The 23428-nt window shown below is 39.0% G+C and overlaps 1 protein-coding gene across 1 annotated transcript in view; it reads right to left on the bottom strand.

The window, feature by feature from the left end:
* The window catches only part of EDNRA (endothelin receptor type A), a 65927-nt gene that overhangs the window by 13080 nt on the left and 29419 nt on the right, over nt 1-23428 (bottom strand). Inside the window, exons 3-4 of the mRNA XM_049905923.1 lie at nt 17767-17894; nt 2334-2532 (exon numbers count right to left, since the gene is read on the bottom strand). Coding sequence (XP_049761880.1) covers nt 2334-2532; nt 17767-17894 — 327 coding nt within the window. The remainder of the gene's footprint in view (nt 1-2333; nt 2533-17766; nt 17895-23428) is intronic.

Here is a 23428-nt window from a genome sequence, read left to right on the forward strand (position 1 = left end):
AAAGGGAAACAATTACATTGAAACCCAGTTATCAAAACATTGAAAATAAAATTCTGATCTAGTAAGCTATGCATTTCTTTATTAACCAATTAAATAGCTGGACTGGTGGTGGCTCTGCTTACGACCAGAATATTGAAGTAGTGATGGGAATAAATGATGCTTTGAGATTCCGTGCCTAAAACCACCACCTAACAACAACACCCGACAACAACTACAAAAACGTGAAAATGTCTGTGATTTCTACTAGTGAAAAAGTCGTGGGTAATGATAAGAACTAGTGTGGTTTGTTGCCCACATTCATGATAGAAGGACATGATAAATGTCAGTTACAAGTTAATGAAAATGAACATGTCATTTTTTTCCTATCCTGTCCTCAGATTAAGTGCCAACTCTCAAAGGAGTTGGTTTATTCAAGCTTGCTTGTATGAATATTTTTCCCTATCCATACTATGCCATAACCAAAACAAAACCAAAAAACCAAACTTGTTTCCATTTAGTTGATTCCAACTCATAGCGACCGTGTAGAAAGAATTAAGCTCTGAACTTAAAAAAAAGAAAAAAAATTCAGAAAGCGTTCTCTCTAAGTGCAACACAAAAGCTCCTTTGAGTAGCCTGCTTCTTTTATGCCCTCTTCTTCCTGGTGCGTGGCTGGCTGGGTGTGAATGGCCCAGAAGCAGCTGCAAAGGGTCTGGAAGCTGACCCCAAAGAGGACTGGATGCAATCCCCTACCCCCTCTGCATTGGTGGCCTGTAGAGAGAGGGGTCGCACATTTCTTTTTAAAGGATGACATCAGCAAGGGTATGGAGATCCCTCCCGTCAGTCTAGGTTACAGTAAAGTCGAGGAGAAAAGAGTGGAAAAGTGAGGGGAAATAAAGTTAGGAAAAAAAAAAAAAAGACAAGAAGAGAAAGAGAATTCTAAAACTTTCAACTTGAAATGAAATCTAAAAATCTATCCATTCAAATTCATACTTTTAGTGCTACCCTCGAGGACAGCCCTGCCTGAAGGGTAGCCACACTTTGCTCCAACACTTCTATAAAGAAGACTCAGCCCATTTCATTCTATCTAACTCCAATGATCAGTAAGCTCCTTCTTCTACTGAACTTCTCTCTGTTTGTTTTAGTCTGCGATATGGTCCCAAAATCTGATAACCTCCTCCTGTCTGCTTTGTTTTTCACTATGGAGACTGACCTGATGAAAAAGTCCGTAGATAAACAGACGACCTCAATTTTAAGGTTGCCAGTTTAAAAAAAAAAAAAAAAATTTTTTTTTTTTTTTTAAGTTTGGCAGATCTCATGAGTACTTTTAATTTTAAAATAAGAAACTCCAAGCAGGATAACTGGTCAACTGGAAAATCACTAATTTTGTGAATTTTCCAAGTTAAGAAAACATACCTTGAGATGTTTGTAAATGATTAAATGTGGAGTTTGAGCTTCGTAAAAACTCACATCAAAGCATTAAATTATGCTGGTTTAAGTAAAATACTTATCCTTTGGGTTTTCCTCCTCAGTCCACATGTAACTTGTTTTGCAAAGCAAATATGCATTTTAAATATTTCCTAATACACTCAGCCATGTGATTAAGCTTTTCAGAAAAACAATAATTTGGCAAGGTATATTAAAAAAAAAACAAACTACTAAATTAGATAAACTAAAAACACTTGTGAAAAAGGTTCAGCAATTTTATATGATTTGTATATTAGACGTAGTTTTGTACTAATAAATACATATAAACACTACATCCTTCTTGGAATCAGTAAATCCATCTTTAAAAATGCGAACAAGCAACGCGCATTTTCCCAAGTAATATAAAATAAGCATCAGCATGCCTGTCAAATGTTGTATTCCTTACTATAAAAACAAGTAATATTATATAGCCTGTTGCCGCTGAGTCAATTCCGACTCATGGTGACCCTACAGGATAGAGTAGAACTGCCCCATAGGGTTTCCAAGGAGCCGCTGGTGGACTCGAACTGCCAACCTTTTGGTTAGCAGCTGAGCTCTTAACCACTACGTCACATATATACACACATGTATTTCAATTCTTCTTTTTTAGTAAATTTGTTTAGAAATTCTTAGCTGTTTGGTATAGAACAGTTGTGTCTACAGTTGTACAATAATATGCGTAAAAAAAATAAATGAGTTAATCAACTGTGTTCCAGTCAAGAAGCTAAATACTAGTTTCACATCCACTTTTTGATGCAACTGAAGTACATCTGACTGAACTGGCAGAGGAAAACACACTTGGCATTGTGGAGAGGTAAAGTTTTAAGATGGTGAAGCATAAATGAAAACTTTCTCCCTTCCCCAATTCAGTATTTGTAAACTATTAGTACCTCCATGAATTTTGATGTGGCATTGAGCATACAAGTTTTGTGTTGTTCACCCTTGTATTCAAAGGGTACCATGACGAAGCCGATTGCTTCAGGGATGGCCAGGATAAAGGAAAGGATCCAGATGGAGACAATCTCAATGGCAGTGACTAAGGGAATCCCAATTCCCTGAACACGACTCCAGGAGGCAACAGCTCTGTACCTGAAAAAAGAAAAATTGGGCTGTGGAACCAAGTAACCAAGTTGTTAGGAATTTTAAAATCTATTTTAATAAACAAAATTTATAAACTGTAGAAATATCTTAAAGGTTATTAACCTAATTAGATAGTATTGTCATAGAAACTAAGAAATGGAAACTCACTAGGAGAGAGAGCCAATAGGCTACATTTTCTTTCAAAATGAATTTTAAAATATAATGGTGACCCTTTGGAGAAACCTTTGCCATTGATCAGACTCTGAATTGAAGGATATTTAAGTAGTTTCCGATAACCGCAGCATATATAAGCAACTTGAGAAGTGTGTGAATGATAATTTTTTAAATGAAGGAGTAGAGTGAGGGAACACAATAAGAAATAGTGGGAAGAAAAAGGGTGGTGGGGGGAGGATGGCAAGGAGCCAAAGACACTATGGGATTGGCCCGAAGTGTTACCTTTTTCCTCCATGTGGGTTTCTTTTTGTTTGCTTTCTTCTTATACTTAACGTAGACAAGTGTATGTGGTCATGAGAGTTACATTTACTTCACGCTGGGTTAAAATGAAGTATGGAGTCAGGTGGTCAGGGAACAACCATCAGCTTTGTTAGGAACTTTCTGTGAGCCTTGGTGTAAAAACCGTATGAGGCCACTGAGAGTGCCACTCATTGCCGTCAAGTTGATTCTGACTCACAGTGACCCTATAGGACAGAGCAGAACTGCCCCAAACTGTTTCCAAGGTGCGGCTGGTAGATTTGAACTGTCAACCTTTTTTGGTTAACAGCTGGGCTCTTAACAACCACACCACCAGGACTCCAGCTATTTGGAAATCGATTGCCTAGGCAGGCCTGAGTCTGAGATCTTTATTTGGGGTCTAACTGAAACTCATAAGGTTTAGAATGTAGTAGCACTGGATAGGTGTGTCTGCGTTTTCTAAACTGGGGGAAAATTGGACGATGGAAGGGGTTGTGAAAGCTGCTGTTACCTGTTATACTAGTAGCTTATTTCTCCTTATATATTATAGAAAAAAACCTTGAAGTATTATTTATGAAGTGGGTCTAGATAGCCATAAGTAAATCATGATAATAGATATTCCATCATTTCTTCCCTCAAAAATATGATCAGAGTGGGCTTGTAACAGGTGGAAATAAATCATATTTCTGATAAATATCTAAGGAGGGCTAAACCTCTCCGATTATGGTCTTGTGCTACAGCATATCAAAACTGGTTAATATACCTTGTTTCCTAATCTTGAGGATTTACAATCTAACAGAAAAGAATGGTTCACTCAGAAGTATAGGAAATCAACATAACTGAACACTTATGCCAATCAAAAAAAAAATGGCATTAATAGATTGTGCTTGTATTATTTCTTTAATTTTTTTTATTATAATAATCACATTTAAATGTTTAAGTGTAAATAAGGTTTGGTTTCAGAAACCCTCTATGCTCCTTGACTTGATGTGATGGTCTGACGCTAATTGCTTTTAGGTTTACTATTAAGAAAGGGCTTGTGATGTAGTACGATGTTTTTATGGCTTCGTTCTTGACATTTTCATTGCTGTTGTAATGGAAAGGAAACATTCTCTTTTTATAGCTTTCATTAGATAATGCCAGAAGAAGACTGTAAAACTGACCAAGGATTGGAGACAAGTGCACCTGGGTTCACAGGACAAGAAAATTCATGTGGAGACTGGCCAAATAAAGCCAAAGCAAGTTATAAGCTACCCAAATCAGCCAAGATGAGCCCCTATAACTTATATTTAGTGTACAGTCGCAGGAGAAGATAGAATAGGAGTACCTGTGAAGACAAGGTTCCTAGGACTTATGCAGCCTAGTTCTTCACTGGAATTGTCAATAGATTGTTGTTGGCGGTGGTGGTGCCTTTGAGTGGACTTCAACTCATAGCGACCCCATGTGACAGAGCAGAACTGCCTCAGAGGCTTTTCTAGGCTATAATCTTAATGGGAGCAGATCAGCAAGTCTTTTCTCTTGCGGGGCTGCTGGATGGGTTTGAACTACCAACATTTTGGTTAGCAGCTGGGTGCTTAACTGTTGTGCCACCAGGGCTCTTGCTTACAGATTAGAACCCATGGATTTGGTAGCATGATGCTATCACATGGCATATATGCGGCACAATTTGCTGGAAAACTGTTTTACAAAAGATTTTTAGGGCAAACACAATTAGTGTACAATAACAATCTCTAAAAAGGTCCAGATTAGTTTGGAATGGAATAAAATACATCTATGAAAATAGACCAAGAAAATCCTTTTACTGTATAGCCAAGATTGCATTTTTTAATTTTTTTGGGCTATTTCCAGTGAGATCAAGAAGACTGTTTATTTTGCTTTCCATTTCTGTTTACTTTTCTTTGTTGCTTTATTAGACTGGCAGCCTGATGTCCAATAAAAGCTACAGGGAAGGGAGACGGGATGTCTGTATCCCAAGGCTGTCAACTGGATTACAACTATTTCTTCTTCCCTTTCCTTAGCTCGGACTCCAGGAAAGGTGATTTAAATAAAATACCTTGATTCTCAGGAAGTTAAGAAAGATTTCTCAGGCAGGGGTGAAGATGGAGAATGGTTTAAGTTAGAAAATAATGAATACATTCACAGACCAGCTTCATTTGATAACATGCCATGAGTTCTTAGAATATTACACATGCAACCCACCACCCATCTGTCAGTTTGTTGTGCAGTGGCTTGCATGTTGCTGTGATGATGCTAGAAGCTATGCACCAGTATTTCAAATCCAGGAATGTCACCCATCGTGGACAGGTTTCAGGGGAACTTTCAGACTAAGGCATACTAGGAAGAGAGGCCTGGAAATCTACTTCCAAAAATTAGCCAATGAAAACCTTAAGGATAAAAACCGAATATTCTTATAGAGCGCAGGAAGATGGTGCAGGACTGGGTGCTGTTTGTTGTTATCTCTAAGGTTTTCAAGAGTTGGGGTCAACTCAACCACAAGTAACAACAATAATCCAATGTAAAATCAAACTTTCATTTTAAGTCAGAATAATTTTTATTGCCTAGTTTAGCAAATGAATAATAATCAGTTTGTCCCTTCATTAACCTGCATCGCTGAGAATGAGAATATTTTCCATTTGTGATCACACTGATCCTAATGATATCTCCATGAGACATGGAGAGAACAACCGTAAGAGCAATTACAACACTGAATCATCTGCGATGATGGGGGTGGATAAAAGTATGGAAAATACAAAATACTGGATGTTCCAAAAATTATTTCTATATGGGACATAATCAGATAACACACATGCATATAAATATGCTCTCCTTACTAGATGTGACTATAAACAGCTTCTAATTTGTTTGATATACATACATATCGAAAGGAAATCTTCATCTGCCACAGAAAATCTTCAAAGTGTGGATCCAACTACTACCAACTGGTATTTCAGAAAGAATCCCTCTTTTTTGAAATGGTTTCTTTGCTTGCCCTGAAGATTGCACACTCTTCCAGTTTTCCTCTTGCCTTACAGACTACTCTTTCCAAGTCTCCTTGGCTGGTTCCTTCCCACTCCCCAAAAGCTTAGCATTGGATTTCTTCTGAGGCTTAGTCTTCGGACCTCTTTTCTTTTCGATCTATATTCGCTTTCTTGGTGATATGATATCATCATTCTCTTGGCTTTAGTATTATTTAAGCTATCTGTGTACTGATAATTTCCAAATCTGTAACTCTAGCCAGTAACCTCATTTCTCAACTCCAGGCATGTATATCCAACTGCCAACCTGAGATCTCCACTTGGGTATTAACAGACACTGAAACTTTCCCAAGCCTGACTTCTAACCTCCCCCTGGTCCCCAAACCAGATTTTCTCTAGTCTTTATCATCTCAGGCCAAAAACCTTGGAGTTAGCTTTGACTCCCGTTTTCCTCTTGCAGTACAGATCCAATCTTTTAACAAATCTTGCGGTATCTTCCTTCAAAATATTTTCAAATGCAACCACTTCTCGCCATCTCGCCTGTTACTACCCTGCCTGGCTTACAGCTTACTCTACTGCAGCTTACCCAGAGCACAGCAGCCAGAAGCCTGTTCAAATGTAAGTCAGATCAAGTCACCCCTGTGCTCAGACCACCTAGTGGTTTCCCACCCCACTGGGAATCCTCTTCCCTCAGGTATCCTTAGAGCTGCTTCCTCACTTATTTCAGGTCTTTTGCTAAATACCCTATTGAAAATTGCCAACTCCACTCCAGATTTATCCTCTCCTGCTCACTCAGATTTATTTTTCTCCATAGCCCACTTACTACTATCTGAGAAAACTTATTATTTTACGTATTTATTTTGTTTATTGTCTACATCCAGCCCTCCTGATAGAATACAAATTCCATGAGGGCAGAAATTTTCTGTTTTGGTCACAACATCTAGAACAATAAAAAAACAAGTCAGCTCTGACTCATGGCGACTCCATGTGTGTCAGGGTAGAACTATGCTCCATAGGGTTTTCAGTGGCTGATTTTTCAGAAGTAGATCTCTAGGCCTTTCTTCTGAAGTGCTTCTGGGTGGGCTTCACCCTCCATCCTTTTGGTTTGCAGCCGAGTGAGTTAACTGTATACACCATCCAGTGACTCCATCTAGAGAAATTAGGTGCTGAATAAAGTCTTTTTTTTTTCAATCCTTCTTTACCTTGCATTTGTCTATTAGCCAAAGCCAACAGCTAGCTACATTTTGTGTATTTTCTAATTTTTCAAGCCAACTCTCAATTAGGAAACAGATAAAAAGCTATTATTTTTAGAATTCCAGAAATAAGTAATTTGAAAACCAGGAGGGACCTTTGAGCTGATCTTTCCCCTCTTTGTGCTCTGGTTGGGAACCTGAGCGCTGGCGTGTTACGCCCTCTGCCTGGTCTCCAGTGACTTGTGTGGGGCCTGGACCAGGGCCCTGGTCAGCCGACTCCCAGAGGAGTCTGTTCCCATGACATCACCTTGTACCCTGTCATGTGATATGCCAAAATAAAAGTATAAATTATATGTTTTATTTATGTAAAGATGTTTGTCACTGTGTGTGTCTCTATAAATAGATTTTACATGTCTTCAAGGCCTGGTGGCATTTAACGCATGTTTATTAAATCTTTAAGCTGTGGTCTGGGACAGTCATTAAATTTTTAATTTATTATTAAGTGCACCTTAAAACGCTAAAAAATAAAATATAAATTCAAAACGTACTTCTTCAACAAAATCTATTTTTTCCTTCAGATTCTTTGCCCATTTTTATTTTCACAGGCAAAATTTGATTACATGTTATATTCATATTAGTTACAATTTTATATTTAGCTCTATTCACTTTACAGTTAAAATACTCTCTCAGAATTCTACATCAGCATGACATTTAGAGATGTAATGGCTGCTAGTCTGACAAGACAACTGACTGAAATTTTTCTCCTGTTTATATCATTTCCAGTGTTTCGCTGTTGTGTATAACATGCCAATAAGCCTGCCTGCACAAATAGATTTTTCTTTTTTTGAATTATGTTCCTGGACTAATTATCTTGAGAGATTACTGGATCAAGTGAATGAAAATGTAGCCCAGGTACCTTTAAAAAAAGTTTAAGTGCCTCTCAATGAATGCTTGCCTGCATTAGAATTTCCTGTTCTTTCTCCCACATTGCCACTTTCATAAGGTAAAACGGTACTTTTGTCTTTACTTCTGGAAGTCTCTGAGGGGTGCAAGTGGTTAACATGCTCAGCTGCTAACTGAAAGGTTGGAAGTTTAAGTCCACCCAGAGGCACATGGGAAGAAAGGCCTCGTGATCTACTTCTGAAATATCAGCTGTTGAAAATCCTATCGAGCCCAGTTCTACTCTGACACACGTGGGCGCGCCGTGAGTTGGAATCGGCTCGAAGCAACTGGTATCTTTACCTCTGCACATCTTTAATTAACAGCAAACATAGCCATCTGTAATGTTTGTTTATTATTTATATCTCTTATGTGACAAAAAAATGAAGAATACTAAATATATCATAGACTTCCAGAAAAACAATCAAATCTGTCTTGGAAGAAGTACAGCCAGAATGCTCCTTAGAAGCGAGGATGCTGAGACTTCGTCTCATGTACTTTGGACAGGTGATCAGGAGGGACCGATCTCTGGAGAAGGACATCAGGAGTAGAGGTTCAGCAAAAAAGAAGACCCTCAAGGAGATGGATTGAGACAGTGACTGCAATGATGGGCTCAAACACAGCAGCAATGGGCTCAAACATGGCAACAATTGTGAGGACAGTGCAAGACCAGGCAGTGTTTTGTGCCGTTGTACATAGGGCCGCTGTGAGTTGGAACCCACTGAATGGTTCCTAACAACAACAACATGTGACAAACAAATCAATTGCCATACAGAGGTTTAGGGGCAAAATAGTAGCAGGAAGAATTTTAAAGATAAACCAGGTATAGTTGATTAAAGACGGCAGCAAGTTCTTTGACACTGTGTTAATTGAGCCCGTGGTTTTTGCTGGCTTGTGACTACTTCAACCAACTGAGTACATCTGGAATGACCGTTTGCCAGTTCTAGGCCTGGCCTTTAAATTCAAAGGAGCAGTAGGTTCAACGTTGGAGCCCTGGTAGACCACGAAGAGACCATGTTTGGAGGCATGAGACTACACAGCGGGGAGATGGACTCTGTTAGCTCAGTCTTCCAGCTGTTGCTGCCAAGATGCCTGTTATGGATTGAATTGTGTCCCCCCAAAATGTGTGTCAACTTGGCTAGGCCATGATTCCCAGTATTGTGTGGTTGTCCATCATTCTGTCATGTGATGTGATTTTCCTATATGTTGTAAATCCTACCTCTGATGTTAATGAGGTAGGGTTAGCAGCAGTTATGTTAATGAGGCAGGACTCAATCTACAAGACTAGGCTGTTTTAAGTCAATCTCTTCTGAGATTTAAAACAGAGAAGTGAGCAGAGAGACAGGGGGACCTCATACCACGAAGAAAGCAGCGCTGGCAGCACAGCGCGTATTTTGGACATAGAGTCCCCGCGCTGAGAATTTCCTAGACCAGAGGAAGATTGAGGACAAAGACCTTCCCCCTAGAGCTGACAGAGAGAGAAAACCTTCCCCTGGAGCTGGCAGCCTAAATTTTGACTTCTAGCCTCCTAGAGTGTGAGAGAATAAATTTCTTTTTGTTAAAGCCATCCACTTGTGGTATTTCTGTTATAGCAGCACTAAATAGCTAAGACAATGGCCCATATCTGAGTCCTGTGCCTAGGAGAAAAACCCTGTCTCCAGCTGATATTCACCAAGCAACCCTAGCTGAAATGACAGGGAGCAGAATGGCCCAATTTCTGACCTACGAAATTGTGGAATATAATAAAATGGCTGCTGTCTTAAACCACTAAGGGTTGGGGTAGTTTGTTACGTGGCAACAGAAAGTCCTAACACCAGGAGAATAAGGACACACCAAGTCCAAGTCTAAGTAACAATGAGGCTTTTCAGAAAATCACCCTCATGCTTCTTGAATTAGGATAAACCTGTAAGAATATCATAGAGACCATTGAACTATTACTTGAAATGATGGGTTGAAGAATTGACATAAGCTTTTGAGTCTGGGGCATACAAAGCAGAGTTGCCTTATTAATGGATCTTTGCTACTTTCCCAGGTATCAAACTACACACCACTTTGAAATAGTTGGTAAGAGTTGTAGCCTTTCACAGCCTCCTTCCCCATACAATTTTAACTACAAGTTGCATATGTACCCGGGCCCCTTCGCAGGTCTGACCCCAGTCATTTTCCAGTTTTAATCACTACGGTGGTTAAGAACTTGGCTGCTGATCAAAAGCTTGGCAGTTTGAACCCACCAGCTGACCCCTGGAAACCCTATGGGGCACTTCTACTTGGTCCACTAGGGTCACTATGAGTCAGAATCAAATTGATGGCAACAGGTTTTTGGTTGGGTTAACTTTATGGGAGTCCTTAGGTGGTATAAACAGTTAACATGCTCTATTGCTAACCAAAAAGTTGGAAGTCTGAGTTCACCCAGAGGCACCTTGGAAGAAAGGCCTGGTGATCTACTTCCAAAAATCAGCCATTGAAAATCCTATGGAGCATAGTTCTACTCTGACACACATGGGGTTTGCCATGAGTTGGAGACAACTCAATGGCAATTGTTTTGGGTTGACTTTACAAAGAATAGCATTGAATTCCTCTTCCCCATCCAGAATTCCTCTTTCTTGCCCCCTAAACTCAAAGATAGAAAATTTGCCACTTATGACACATAAGAATACCTATGTTAATCATTTGTAATGGCTGGCTATTCATATTTTGTTGGAAAAAGGTCATTCATTGCAGAAATATACTGCCTTAGTATTAAAAAACTCTTTCACTAATGAAGCTGGGCAAGGGTCAAAATTTGTTCCTAAATTTCTTCAAAAAGTCCTACTTTATTCTTTTTCTTAAGTGATTTAGGATGTGGCATTAAAAATCAACAAAATAAAAGATTTGAGGAGGAAATTAGTAAAAAGGTTAAACTGAGACAGGCCCATAGCTGAAATCAATAACGAAACTCATCCATTCTAGGACAATCACGTGCCTTCTGTTACTGTCTTGTTTCCCTCACTCAGATTAAAAGCGGATAGTGGGAAAACTAGTTCCTTGACCTTTCAGCATTCCGTGAACACTGAGCAATCAACGAAGTAACCAGGAATTTGCGGAGAACTTGGTTGTACCCTTTCTTTCACTGTTTTCTTTAAAAAAAACAAAACTTAGAAATGAGAGGTCATCATCATATTTTAAAAAACTCATCCTGGAAATTCTCCTGGGCTATAAAACTTGACTCACCTCAGAAAACTAAAGCAAGGGTTTACAAACTGTCAATTGTTTTCTAACAGCTTCCAATTTCCCTGTTTTTCCTCCTGGTTTTATTAAAAAAAAAAAAAAAAGGAGAGTCATTTTCTTCTTTTTAGTAGAATATAATGCAACCAAATATAGATTCAAAACAAATGGTATCTTGTCTTCGGGTATTAAGTATAAATGATACATTCTCTAGTGTGAAAGCTTTTAAAATAGAAATGTCACAATGGATTCCCTACATCAAAGCACCAAAGCTTAGAGTGAATACGAAGTGAAATGTAAAAATAATAAAGGATCTAAGCAACAAAGAACCATGAGTTTTCCTTGCTACAGTTAAACCTCTTAGATGAAGGCAGATTTTCTAGGGAATGGAAATTGAAAATGGAATGGAAATTTATCTCCTTGGTCTAAAATTGAGACCAAGTCTCAAGGAAATAGATCTTGGCCATTTTCGTATCTTCTTTTTTATCTAACCAAGAATGACTCACATTTCTTTTTCTCCCTTACCTAAAGGTATTCGGGAGTAAATATACCAGAAACATCTCCAAAGAAAGGCCTGGTGACCTACACTGAAAACCATATGGAGCACAAAAGGTTCTACCCTGACACACGTGGGGTTACCAGGAGTAGGAGTCAACTTGACGTCAACTGGTTACACAGCTGGTAATTTGTGACTGAATATTCAGTTCATTTTTCTTCATGCATGGAGATGGATAAGTGAGGTGAAGCTACCCCAGAAACAGGAATCTATGATCTTATCATGGGCCTCCGCTCTTCTCCCTCAGCCTTCTATTACTTAAGACCTACACCCTAGTGGCATAGTGGTTAAGAGCTAACTCAAAAGCTGGCAGTTCAAATCCAGCAGGTTCTCCTCTAAAACCCTATGGGGCAGTTCTGCGCTGTCCTGTAGGGTTGCTATGAGTCAGAATCAACTTGACAGCAATGGGGTTGGGTTTTTTTGGTTTTGGACACTGGGACCACTGAAGCTCAGCAAGCGAATCCCTTGAGAGTCCTCCAAGAAAGAAAGAAGGGGGGGGGCAGGGTACAGAACAATGAACTTGAGAAAGGATGGAGGGTGATGATTTAGGAATCCCATTGCCTAAATACCTCCATCGGTTTTTCATTCTCCTTTGTTTCCCGATCAATGACTTCAGGACTGTAAAAACTCCTAAACAAGAGAAGCCAGGCCTCATTCTTCATGGCTCTCTGTTACTCCCCTTCTGCCCAAGTTGCTCTGTTGAAGTGAATTATGAATTATGCTTCTCAATCTAGGGGTCATTTATTGTGTAGAATAAAACTGTCCCCCTAGGGTTCCAGGGAATAAAAAGTTCCTAAAAATATTTTTTTTTGTTAAGAAAAAAATTTATTAAACTGGGTCTGGGTTATGTGAAATATAAAGGGGACCACTATACCACACTATATAACACTATTTACAAAAATTCACTCTAAATTTTGTGGCCAGAAAGCATATTACAGAGATTAAATGTCGCCTATAATATACAATACAATATATATTATAATATAAAAAAAAAAAACTTTTTTTTTTTTTTTTATATTGCTTACCAAACCAAGCAAGTTCTCTCTCTCTCTGTCTTGTTTGGCGTGTCTTTTCATCAGTGCTTGGCTGCTAACTGAAAGGTCCGTGCTTTGAACCCACCAGCCACTCCTTGGAAGAAAGATGTGGCAGTCTGCTTTTGTTAAGATCACGGCCTTGGAAACCCCCTGGGGGCAGTTCTACTCTGTCTTACACAGTCGCTGTAAGCTGGAATTGACTCGACCAGGATGACAAGTCTTTTAACTAAATACCCTCTTCTCAGAGGACTGTCCTGCCTGCCTTAAAAGCATTTCACTGTTTACAAGAACCAAGCACCTTCATTGTCTTGATCCTCTTATCTCTCCTTATTTTATGTTCTATGCTTTTCTCGGCAGCTTTGGCTTTTTGTTAGGTATTTCCTCAGAGGTACAGTTTTCCGTAAGAATGCTGAGTTCCTCTTTCCTATAATTAGTTACCATTCTGATTCTTACCTAATCATTTTGACAAAGTTTCATTTTTTGATAAAACAATACTTTCCAAAATTTGATGGTGCTTTTGTGAGGGCAGCAGTAGGGATGGAAGGAACCCATATGTAGATACATTTCTCCATGTACAAGGGTCTGTGTTCATGTTTATATACATATGCGTGCTTGTGTTTTAGAGGTTTTTGAAAACCCAAAAAACTAAAATCAAAAAAACCTGTTGCCATTGAGTCGATTCCTACTCATAGCGACCCCACAGGACAGAGGAGAACTGCCCCACAGGGTTTCCAAGGAGCGGCTGGTGGATTCAAACTACTGACCTTTTGGCTAGCAGCTGAGCTCTTAACCACTGCACCACTCCCTAAAAAAAAAAAAAAAAACCCTAGCCGTGGAAAATTAGTGTTAGTGTATAATAAAGGTCAAAGGAATAAGCTGCACAAATGAGAAAAATAGAATGTACAGATTGGCATAAACCAAATAAGGAAAATGGGTGGCAGTTACTAAAAGTAAATACCAGTTAAACTCTTTGCCATCAAGTGAATTCCTACTAATAGTAACCCTGTAGGACAGAGTAGAACTGCACCATAAGGTTTCCAAGGCTGTAATGGGTCCAAACTGCCGACCTTTCAGGTAGCAGCTGTGCACTTAATCACTGCACCACCAGGGCTCCTTTAAAAGTAAATAAAACCTTAATTTTTTTCTGCTCATAGAAGAATATCATTCCAAAAACCCATCACCCATCCCCAGACATAATAGCTAATAATATTTATCATATTTCTTTCAAGGAGTTTTATATTCATATAGCTATACATATAATTTGGAATACCTAGACGGCTTAAAGGAGTAATATGCACAGCTGCTAACTGAAAGGTTGGAGGGTCAAGTCCCCCCATAGGTGGCTTGAAGGAAAGGCCTGGCAATCTACTTCCTAAAAATCAGCAATTGAAAACCCTATGGAGCAGTTCTCTGACACACATGGGATCTCCATCAGTTGGACCTGACTCACAGCAAGTGATATAAGTTACATTTCACATCATTACCCATCTCCCTAATATGGGGCAATTAGGTTGCTTTCAGCTTTCGCTGTAAATTATCTTCTAAAGAACACCTTTGTACATCAATTCTCTGCCCAAATTTTGGACTGTTCCTATAGAACAGATCCTAGAAATTAGAATTACTACGTCAAAAACCAATAACCAAACCCACTGCCGTCGAGTTGATTCCAATTCACAGCGACCATATAAGACAGAGTAGAACTACCCCATAGGGTTTTCAAGGAGCATCTGGTAGATTTGAACTGTCGACCTCTTAGTTAGCATCCTGGGTGCTTAACCACTATGCAACCAGGGTTCCCACTAGGTCAGAAAGCGAAGGTGAAGGTATTTTTAGGTTTTTGCTTTACGGAATGTCTATACAAATCTCTATTTCCACCAATATCCTTTCCAGATACTGAGAAATATGCTTTTTATTAATATTTTGTTTTAATACATGAATCTTATTTATACTTTCATTAGTCATTTTTATTTCTTTTTTGGTGATTTTTATTTTTGTATCCTTTGTACACTTATTTATGGCAGCTTTAACTACCAAGAATATTAACATATTATATAGTTCTGCTTCAAATATCTTTCCTAGCTTTATTGCTTTCTTTGTTTTTTAATTTTATGAATGTTTGAACTGAATATTTTAAAATTTTATGTCCTTAAATACATCAATAATTTTATTCGGAATTTCTACCATTCCTTTTAGGTTCAGAAGGTCTTCATTTTCGAGATCAAAAGATGTCTATTTTCTTCTGCTTTATGGTTTGCATTTCTACATGCTTCAGTATAATGGTTAAGAATGCTGACTACCTGCTCTGTTACTGGCTCCAACATGTAGTAACATCATGGCCTCGATGAACCTCTTTGAACTTTAGCTTCCTTATCTGTAAATTGGGGATAATAATAGCACCTATCACAGCTGGGGTTGCCATGAGTCAGAATTGATTCTATGGCGGCTGGTTGGTTATCACAAGAGGGTGTTGTAAGGATTAAATACGATAATGTCTGTATTTTTAACAGAGTTTGGTACTTACGAATACTCTATAAATGATAGCTATTATAAATATTGTTATGTATATAGAATAAGGCTTCAACGTGCTTTTTATTTCCCTAAATGGCTGAATACCACCAAAAACCAAACCCATTGCTGTTGAGTTGATTCCGACTCATAGCGACCCTATAGGACAGAGTAGAACTGCCCACAGGGTTTCCAAGGCTATAATCTTTACGGAAGCAGACTGCTGCATCTTTCTCTCAGTAAGTGCCTGGTGGGTTCCAACCACCAATGTTTCGGTTAGCAGGCAAGTGCTTTAACCACTACGCCACCAAGGTTCCTTAAATGGCTAAATGGCACTACCAAAAGGTTGGCAGTTCGAATCCACCAGGTGCTCCTTGGAAACCCTATGGGGGAGTTCTACTCTGTCCTTTAGGGTCGCTGTGAGTTGGAATCAACTCGAGGGCAACGGGTTTGGCCTTTTTTTTTTTTCCAGTTGATGAATCTTTCCCTCCCTATTTATGCTTGAGGTGAGTTCAGCCTCTATTTACATTCCTGTATACTCCAATGCCTGTTTCTGGATCTTCCTGCTGATTTGTCATTACATTCACGTACCCATACCACATTGTTCTAAATATCATTTAAAAAATACTACCCTGGTGGCACAGTGGTTAAGAGCTTGGCTGATAACCAACAGGTTGGTAGTTCAAATCCACCACCCTTCCTTGGAAACCCTATGGGGAAGTTCTACTATGTCCTATAGGGTCCCTGTGAGTTGGAATCGACTTGACCGCAAAGGGTTTGAATTTTTTTTTTTTTTTTTGGTTTACAGGTGTAGGGCATGTTCCTCTTCTTAAAAAATGTCACGATTGGTTTCTCATTTCTTTTCCTCACATAGATTTTAGAGTTATGTTATAATTAAACATTTCAATGTTTTCCTTACATTAACGATGTAATAGATATAATTTAAAACTTTTAATTTTTAGATAATATGCTGCTTTGTATGAAGGAAGAGGTGGCAATATTGGGATACTGGAGATGGGAACATCAGAGTGAGAATTTATTAGTGAATTGAATCCAGATCATAGGTGTTTAGTTATTTTTTTATGAAAATGGCACCAAAATCTACTATTTAATGAGGTGGAAATGATACAGTGGCCACCCCCATGTAAGTGTTTCCATGCAAATGAAACCTGTACAGACCTCAGGGTTTTCCTAAGAACTGTTGAGAATCCTATTAATGGGTCATGAAATTGTACCTGATCTTTCTATTGACTGTTGTGTTACTTTGTGTTTACTATTGCAATGTTAACATTTTTGTCAACAGCGTTATTGCATTTTACACTACCGATGGAATTATTCTTAGTTTTAATTACAGCAATATATTTACTTTTAATAACACTAATAAACTGTTTGTTTTGTGTTTTGCCATTACTATAGCCATAAATTTATAACAAGGATAACATTATACTTTTCAACAACAAATGGAATATTTTTATGTTTCAGCAATAACAATTTTGATCTCCTAATTAATAAATGATAAATAACAGAATATCTGTAAACCCTTAAATGTTCTTTAAGAAAGTGGGCTTTTTATTTCCATGATGATGGAACTTAGTGATTGGCAGGGTGTGAGAAAGAAAAAAATGGAGATTTCTTCTAAACTGTACAGAAGCCAATTAAATGTCAGTTGTGTAAAATTACATTGAATATAAAAGAGTACCACAGAATGTATTATAAAGTTCTTAACCTCATTCTTTATAATTCATTCTATGAAAATTACAAGGTTGAAGAAAATACCATCTAGAAAGTCATGAAATTCAGAAGGGCTTCTTTAGAAGGACTCAATTTGAGATTTCTGAGATACTTGATGGAATTCTCAGGATTGGGTCAAGGGATGCTTCTGTTGTAGCCCTCTCTTAAAAATTCTGAAACATTTCAGGCATTCAAAAAAACAGAGAGAAGAACATAACAATATTGTATGTTCACCGCCCAGCTCAAGTTATCAAGCATTGCAAATATAATTAAAAGGTATCTTTTTTCTAATAGTAAACTTGCCAGTTAAAAATACAGGAATTACGGGTCTTTGATCTCCTTTGTACAGTTTATTGCATCTAATATGTTCATTTCTACTCTGTTGCCATAAGGCTGGCAAACAGATATAACTGGCAGGATCTTCCAAGTACAAATTGCCTGACCCAAAGATGACTAATTCTCAGCAAATGTGTGAATCAATTATAAACAGTAGAGGCAAGATTATTAATATTTTAATTCACTTGAAATTAATTAATATCTTTTCTGGGGACCAACTCTCAAGGCTTCTTGACTTCTTTTGGAAGAAAACAGCTTTTTCTAAACTAGACAAGAGAGTAAAGAAAAAACCACATTACCTGTCGACGCTAAGAGCACAGAGATTGAGGACGGTGATCCCCACTGAGGACTTCTGCAAAAAGGGGAACAGCTTGCAAAGAAATACGCCAAAGTCATTGTGATCAAAAGGCCAGCGTCCAGCCAGCAGCTGGAAAAAAGGAGACACAGTGGTCAGAAATGGCAGAGCTGGCATGGGATACGTGGACACTTTATTTTCAGTCACGCTTCTAAACTTCAAAGTTTTATTTTTCTTTATGCTTTCCTGTTCCTGGGGTAGCAATGGGGTTATTATCTTTTTCAAAATTGAAAGCCTCAGTAATTCTTTGGTCTGGAAAGATATTGTGAATGACAAATACAATCACTTTTCAAAGAGTAGCAAAAGTTTTGCCTTTTGGGTGACTGTTTAACCAAGAAGCAGTCAGTCATCTCTTATCAATTCTTACCAAACAATGAGTAAAGCAAGTCGTTTTCAACTAGGGGCATTGGGAGGTTATGTTACCTCCTGAGAAGCAGCTAAAACAATGAATGAGGTTATGGGGAATACCGGAAGAGTGGAGTGGTTTAGGGTGTACTGACTTTGCCTGGTGGTTAACACCAGGACTTTTTCTTTAGGCCCAGGCTTCACACAGAAAAAAGGAGTTACTGTGACCTTTTTCTAGCATTTGCAGAAAAACCTATTCTTCCATGATAACAATTTAAAATCTTTGTTCTGGTGGCACAGTGGTAAGAACTCGGCTGCTAACCAAAAGGAAGCTGCTCCTTGGAAACCCTATGGGGCAGTTCTACTCTGTCTTACAGCGTCGCTATGAGCTGGAATTGACTGGACCCCAGTGGTTTTTTTTGTTTGTTTTATTCAAAGGAAAAGATGGACACTCTCTAGTGGCTGTGGCAAATAGCAAGAAAATAACAACTACAAACTGTCCCCTGTGAGTCGCTCATACTTATCTCATTAGGTATTGTACTAAGAGCATGGGCTGTCTAAAAGGGTGAGGGAAGTCCCTGCTGAACAGATAGGTCCTTTTCAAGAGTAAAGACAGTCTTGATTTCCTTTCTAGTTTTTGCTTAATGACTCAAGAATTTACTTACTCACTTTAACAGGGAAGGCTATACCACTATCTTGACTTGAACTTGTCTTTTTTTTTGCAAAGTACCGTTTGCCATAGTAACTCCAAGTCGAGCTTTGAATTCCTGTTGTACCATTTCTAAAAGGTTATGTGAAGTTTGATTTGTGGATTTATATTTCTGACAAATGTCATGGAGAGTATTATCATCCACATAAGTCCATTGAAAGAGGTACTTCATAGAACAAAATTAGAACTTTGGCGTTCTGAGAATTTAGTAGCATGGGTTTCTCATTCTATTTTCATGGCTAAGACCTTATATGGCCTAGTTTCAGAAGTTCTTTCTTTTTAATTTTCATATATATTTTCCTTTCTTCTGAGTAGTTTTCTAAAAGGATCTTTTTCTTCAACCCAATCCTGCCTCTGTTCTCTTCTTTGGTTCACTAAAACCACTCTCGGGTGGTGTCTTCCCAGAATTTCCACATAAAATGTTTTCCAAGGACAACTGCGAGGCTCTTTGCAGAAACACTGCACTGAGCTTTGACAGTGTCCATGAAGCTAACAATGTTATCATTGTTGACTATTGGTTACTAATGCTTGATGCAAGTAAAGACATAAAACAGTATATCTGGGATGAATCACTCTCTATAATAAAGACAAGAAAACCTGAAAACTGTTTTTTTATAGAGTAAGAGTTTGGCCTTTGGGTACTGAAATGTAGTTCTCCACTAAAGAGCACAGAGATGTATTTAAAATGTGTAGGGATTGTTATGAGATACGCTTCGGAATGATTGAGCTGTTATTGTTGGCTCACTCTCCAAGACCAGGAGATTCTGAAATCCACGCGGACGGGTTTCCCAATTCACACATTCAACAAGGAGAGAAAACAAAGGCTGTTTCTTGCTTAATAAAGCTGATATCTTGGGAAGATCTAAGTGACAAGTGCTAGGAAGATGATCCAGAAAAACCACAACCGAGTATGTATTGTTTCAGGCTCTTTCAATTGCAACTGAAGTTTTTCCTTTTTTCAAACTCCCTTAAACTTTTAACAAGGGCTAGGTATAAAGGAAGGGCAGAAAGGAAAGACTTCATGAAAGAGGTGGGCAACAAAATGATCACGGAATTGTCTTTCTTTGGCACTAATGTGTTTTTTTCTTGTTATCATTTTTCCCCCAGGAGTGAGCATTCATTCTTCTTGGCAATTACAGTCAAAGCATTATGAAAGAAATCACTGGAGGAAATTTTTAGGTATTATCACTGTGTATACTTTCCTTAATTCGTTTTTGAATTATGGTGTTGGTGAAGAGTATTGAATCTACTGTGGACTGCCAAAAGAAAGAAAAAATCTGTCTTGGAAGCAGTACAGCCAGAATGCTCCTTAGAAGCAAGGACGGCAAGACTAGGTCTCACATAATCTGGGCATGCTATCAGGAGGGATCAGTTCCTGGGGAAGGACATTATGCTTGGTAAAGTAGAGGATCAGTGAAAAAGAGGAAGACTCTCAAGGGGTTGGACAGACACGGTGGCTGCAACAATGGGCTCAAGCAATAACAACATTGTGAGGATGGCACACGACTGGGCAGTGTTTTGTTCTATGGTACATAGGGTAGCTATGAGTTGGAACCAACTCTGTGGCACCTAACAATAACGACACACTTCCCTTATCTGCAGCTACTTCATTCTGAGAGAACATGTGGATGGTAACTGTCCCAATACTGCCAGGGGAAAATTAGGGCCCTGCCTGGACTCAATTATTTTCCTCTCCTTGCCTTTCTGGTTAAATGTAGCTTCCTCAGAGAGACTATTATTAACAACCCAATCTTAAAACAAAGCAAAAAACCTAAACCGGTTACCACAGAGTTGATTCTGACTCATGGCAGCCCCGTGTGTGCCAGGTAGAACTGCTCCACAGGGTTTTCAATGCCTGTGATCTTTTGGAAGTAAATCACCAGGACCTTCTTCCAAGACATCTCTGGGTGGATTTGAACCGACAACATTTTAGTTAACAGCCAAGTGCTGAACTGTTTATACTACCCAGGGATTCTGTACCCAACCTAAAGTAGAACCTGCTTCTTACTCTCTAATAGAACAATGTTGGAGCAATCCTAGGTTCAAAGGCTTGTTTTCGTTCCCTCTAGTTTAGCAAGGAAACACAAGAAAAAGGAGGGGGTACCATAGCGGTGGAGTGGATAGCTCATCTCTTTTTCTTTTACTTAGAGAAGGCATTTTGATGTTCTGGAAGACTATCGGGGATGCGTACTTCCTGTTATTTACTCACATTTAAAAAATGAAAATACGATATATAAAATGGTTAAAAAAAAAACCTGTACAAAAATTTATCTAATGAAAATAAGTCCCCATTCCAATTGAGGCCCCTAAACTCCCTACCCAAAGGCAAACACTATTAGTTGTATTTTCTTCCAGAAAACTCCCTATACACCTAAAAGCGTATCCTTTTTTTTCTTTTTTTTTTAAATTAAATGGGAACATACGGAAATAATCCCTTTTGACAGTCTATTGTGCTTTTTTTCCCCCTAGGGTAATTTTCTGGGAAGCTGTTCTATTGTCTGATTAAAAGTCTTTAATTCTTGAAAAAAATACGTTGGTGGAACAATTCAGACTAGAATAAGAAAAGATAAGTAACTGTTTAGGATAACATCTGCTGCTGTTAGCTGCCATTGAGTCTGACCCTGACTCATGGCAAACCCGTGCACAATGGAATGAAATGCTGCCCGGTCCTGCGTCATCCCCATGACTAATTGCAGAAGGGACCGTTGTGATTCACAGAGTTTTCAATGGCTGATTTTCAGAAGTAGGCTGCCAGGCTTTTCTTCCTAGCCCATCTTAGTCTGGAAGCTCTGCTGAAACCTGTTTAGAATCACAGCAACACACAAGCCTCCACTGACAGACCGGGGTGACTGTTCGTGAGGTTCATTGGCCAGGAATTGAACCCAGGTCTGTCACGTGGAAGGTGAGAACTCTACCACTGACCCACCACTGCCTCACAAGGTAATATCTAGACCATGACAAAAGAACTAGTTGATTTCATTAGTGTTACTATCAATTCAATGGAAGGAAAACCAAACCAGTTTGACAAAATGATAGGTTGAATTGATTCGAAGGGTTAATCTGGCTGCTTGCTTGGAGTAGTCACCCCTTAACAGGTCTATGCTATGTAACCCTCATATTTATGACCACCAAGGACATCACACAAGCCCCATCACATAGTAGGTGTTGAATGAATTAATGACTACAGCTCACTAATATTTTCATACTTTGAAATTAGATTGTACTGATTTTGCCATGGAAACACGTTCATCTTGTAATTTATTTTCAATTTAAAAATTGTTCCTCAGTATCCCAAAGTAGTATTTCTACTCTTTATGTTGGGAAAAACAATGCACCTGTCATTTAGCTGTTTGAGGAAGTAGGAGTCTAGGTTGAAGCAGGGCTGCCGCCGACTCTTCGCAGGCAGACATCTTGCTTTGGGCTGGGAGGAGACTTGCCAGCCTGCTAAGAACCACACAGCAGGCACTTGGAGGTGACGCACATCCTGTGGTGTACTTAGACCACAGTGCTTAACACGCTTTTCTTTCTCAAGGGATAACATAAGAACACCACAGAAGCAATCACTGTGACAAAAGAGCATAAGCTGCTGAGCACAGATTTTACCGAAGGACACTTGCCTTTGCTCTAGATGAGGGGATTTTTTCTAAATGGTGGTCTAGTTAAAGTCCCTGGCTCAAACCAAAACCAAACCTGTTGGTGCTGAGTCGATTCCGACTCATAGCGACCCTATAGTCCCTGATTACCGGCTGAAAACTAAAGAACTTCTAAATGGCACAAAGTCATGTAAGAATTCTGTTAATTGTGTGGCAGATTTGGATTATGTCAAAATCAACATCATAAAATAGACAGGCTGAAGTTTTTAATCATTCAAAGTCTGATTTACTTAAGAACTTATAGTATATGATACAGAGTCCCTGGCTGGTCCAAAGGGTTTAATGCTTGACTATAGCCAAAAGGTTGGAGGTTTGAACCCACCCAAAGGCATCGCAGAAGATAGGCCTGGTGATCTGCTTCTGAAACGTCACAGCCTTGAAAACCCTACGGAGCTGTTCTACTCTGCACACATTGGGTTGCCATAAGTCAGAACTGACTCAACCGCAGCTAACATCAACAACAACCACACGGTGCATTGATAAGCACACTTGAGGACTCCCTGTTTTTAGGATGGCTAGACCCTACAGGGCTGCTATGAGCCAGGGTCAACTCGATGGCAACAGGGTTTAGACCCAAAAGCAAGAGTCCTTTGGTGTGCAAATGGTTAAGACCCTCAGGTGCTAACCAAAAGGTTGGCGTGTGGTTTCAGTCCAGCCAGAGGTACCTCGGAAGGAAGGCCTAGTGATCTATTTCCAAAAAGTCAGCCACTGAAAACCCTGTGGGACACAGTTCTACTCTGACACACATGGAGTCACCATGAGTCAGAATCTACCTTATGAAGACTGGTTTTTGGTAGATCCAAAAGCAAAATCTACATCCACCACTATATTTGGCACAAGATGCACCTGTTTATGTCAGTGCTCTGGAACATAACTCACAATCAGAAACTGAGCAAGAA

This window comes from Elephas maximus, chromosome 13 (genome assembly GCF_024166365.1).
Source record: "Elephas maximus indicus isolate mEleMax1 chromosome 13, mEleMax1 primary haplotype, whole genome shotgun sequence".
NCBI lineage: Eukaryota > Metazoa > Chordata > Mammalia > Proboscidea > Elephantidae > Elephas > Elephas maximus.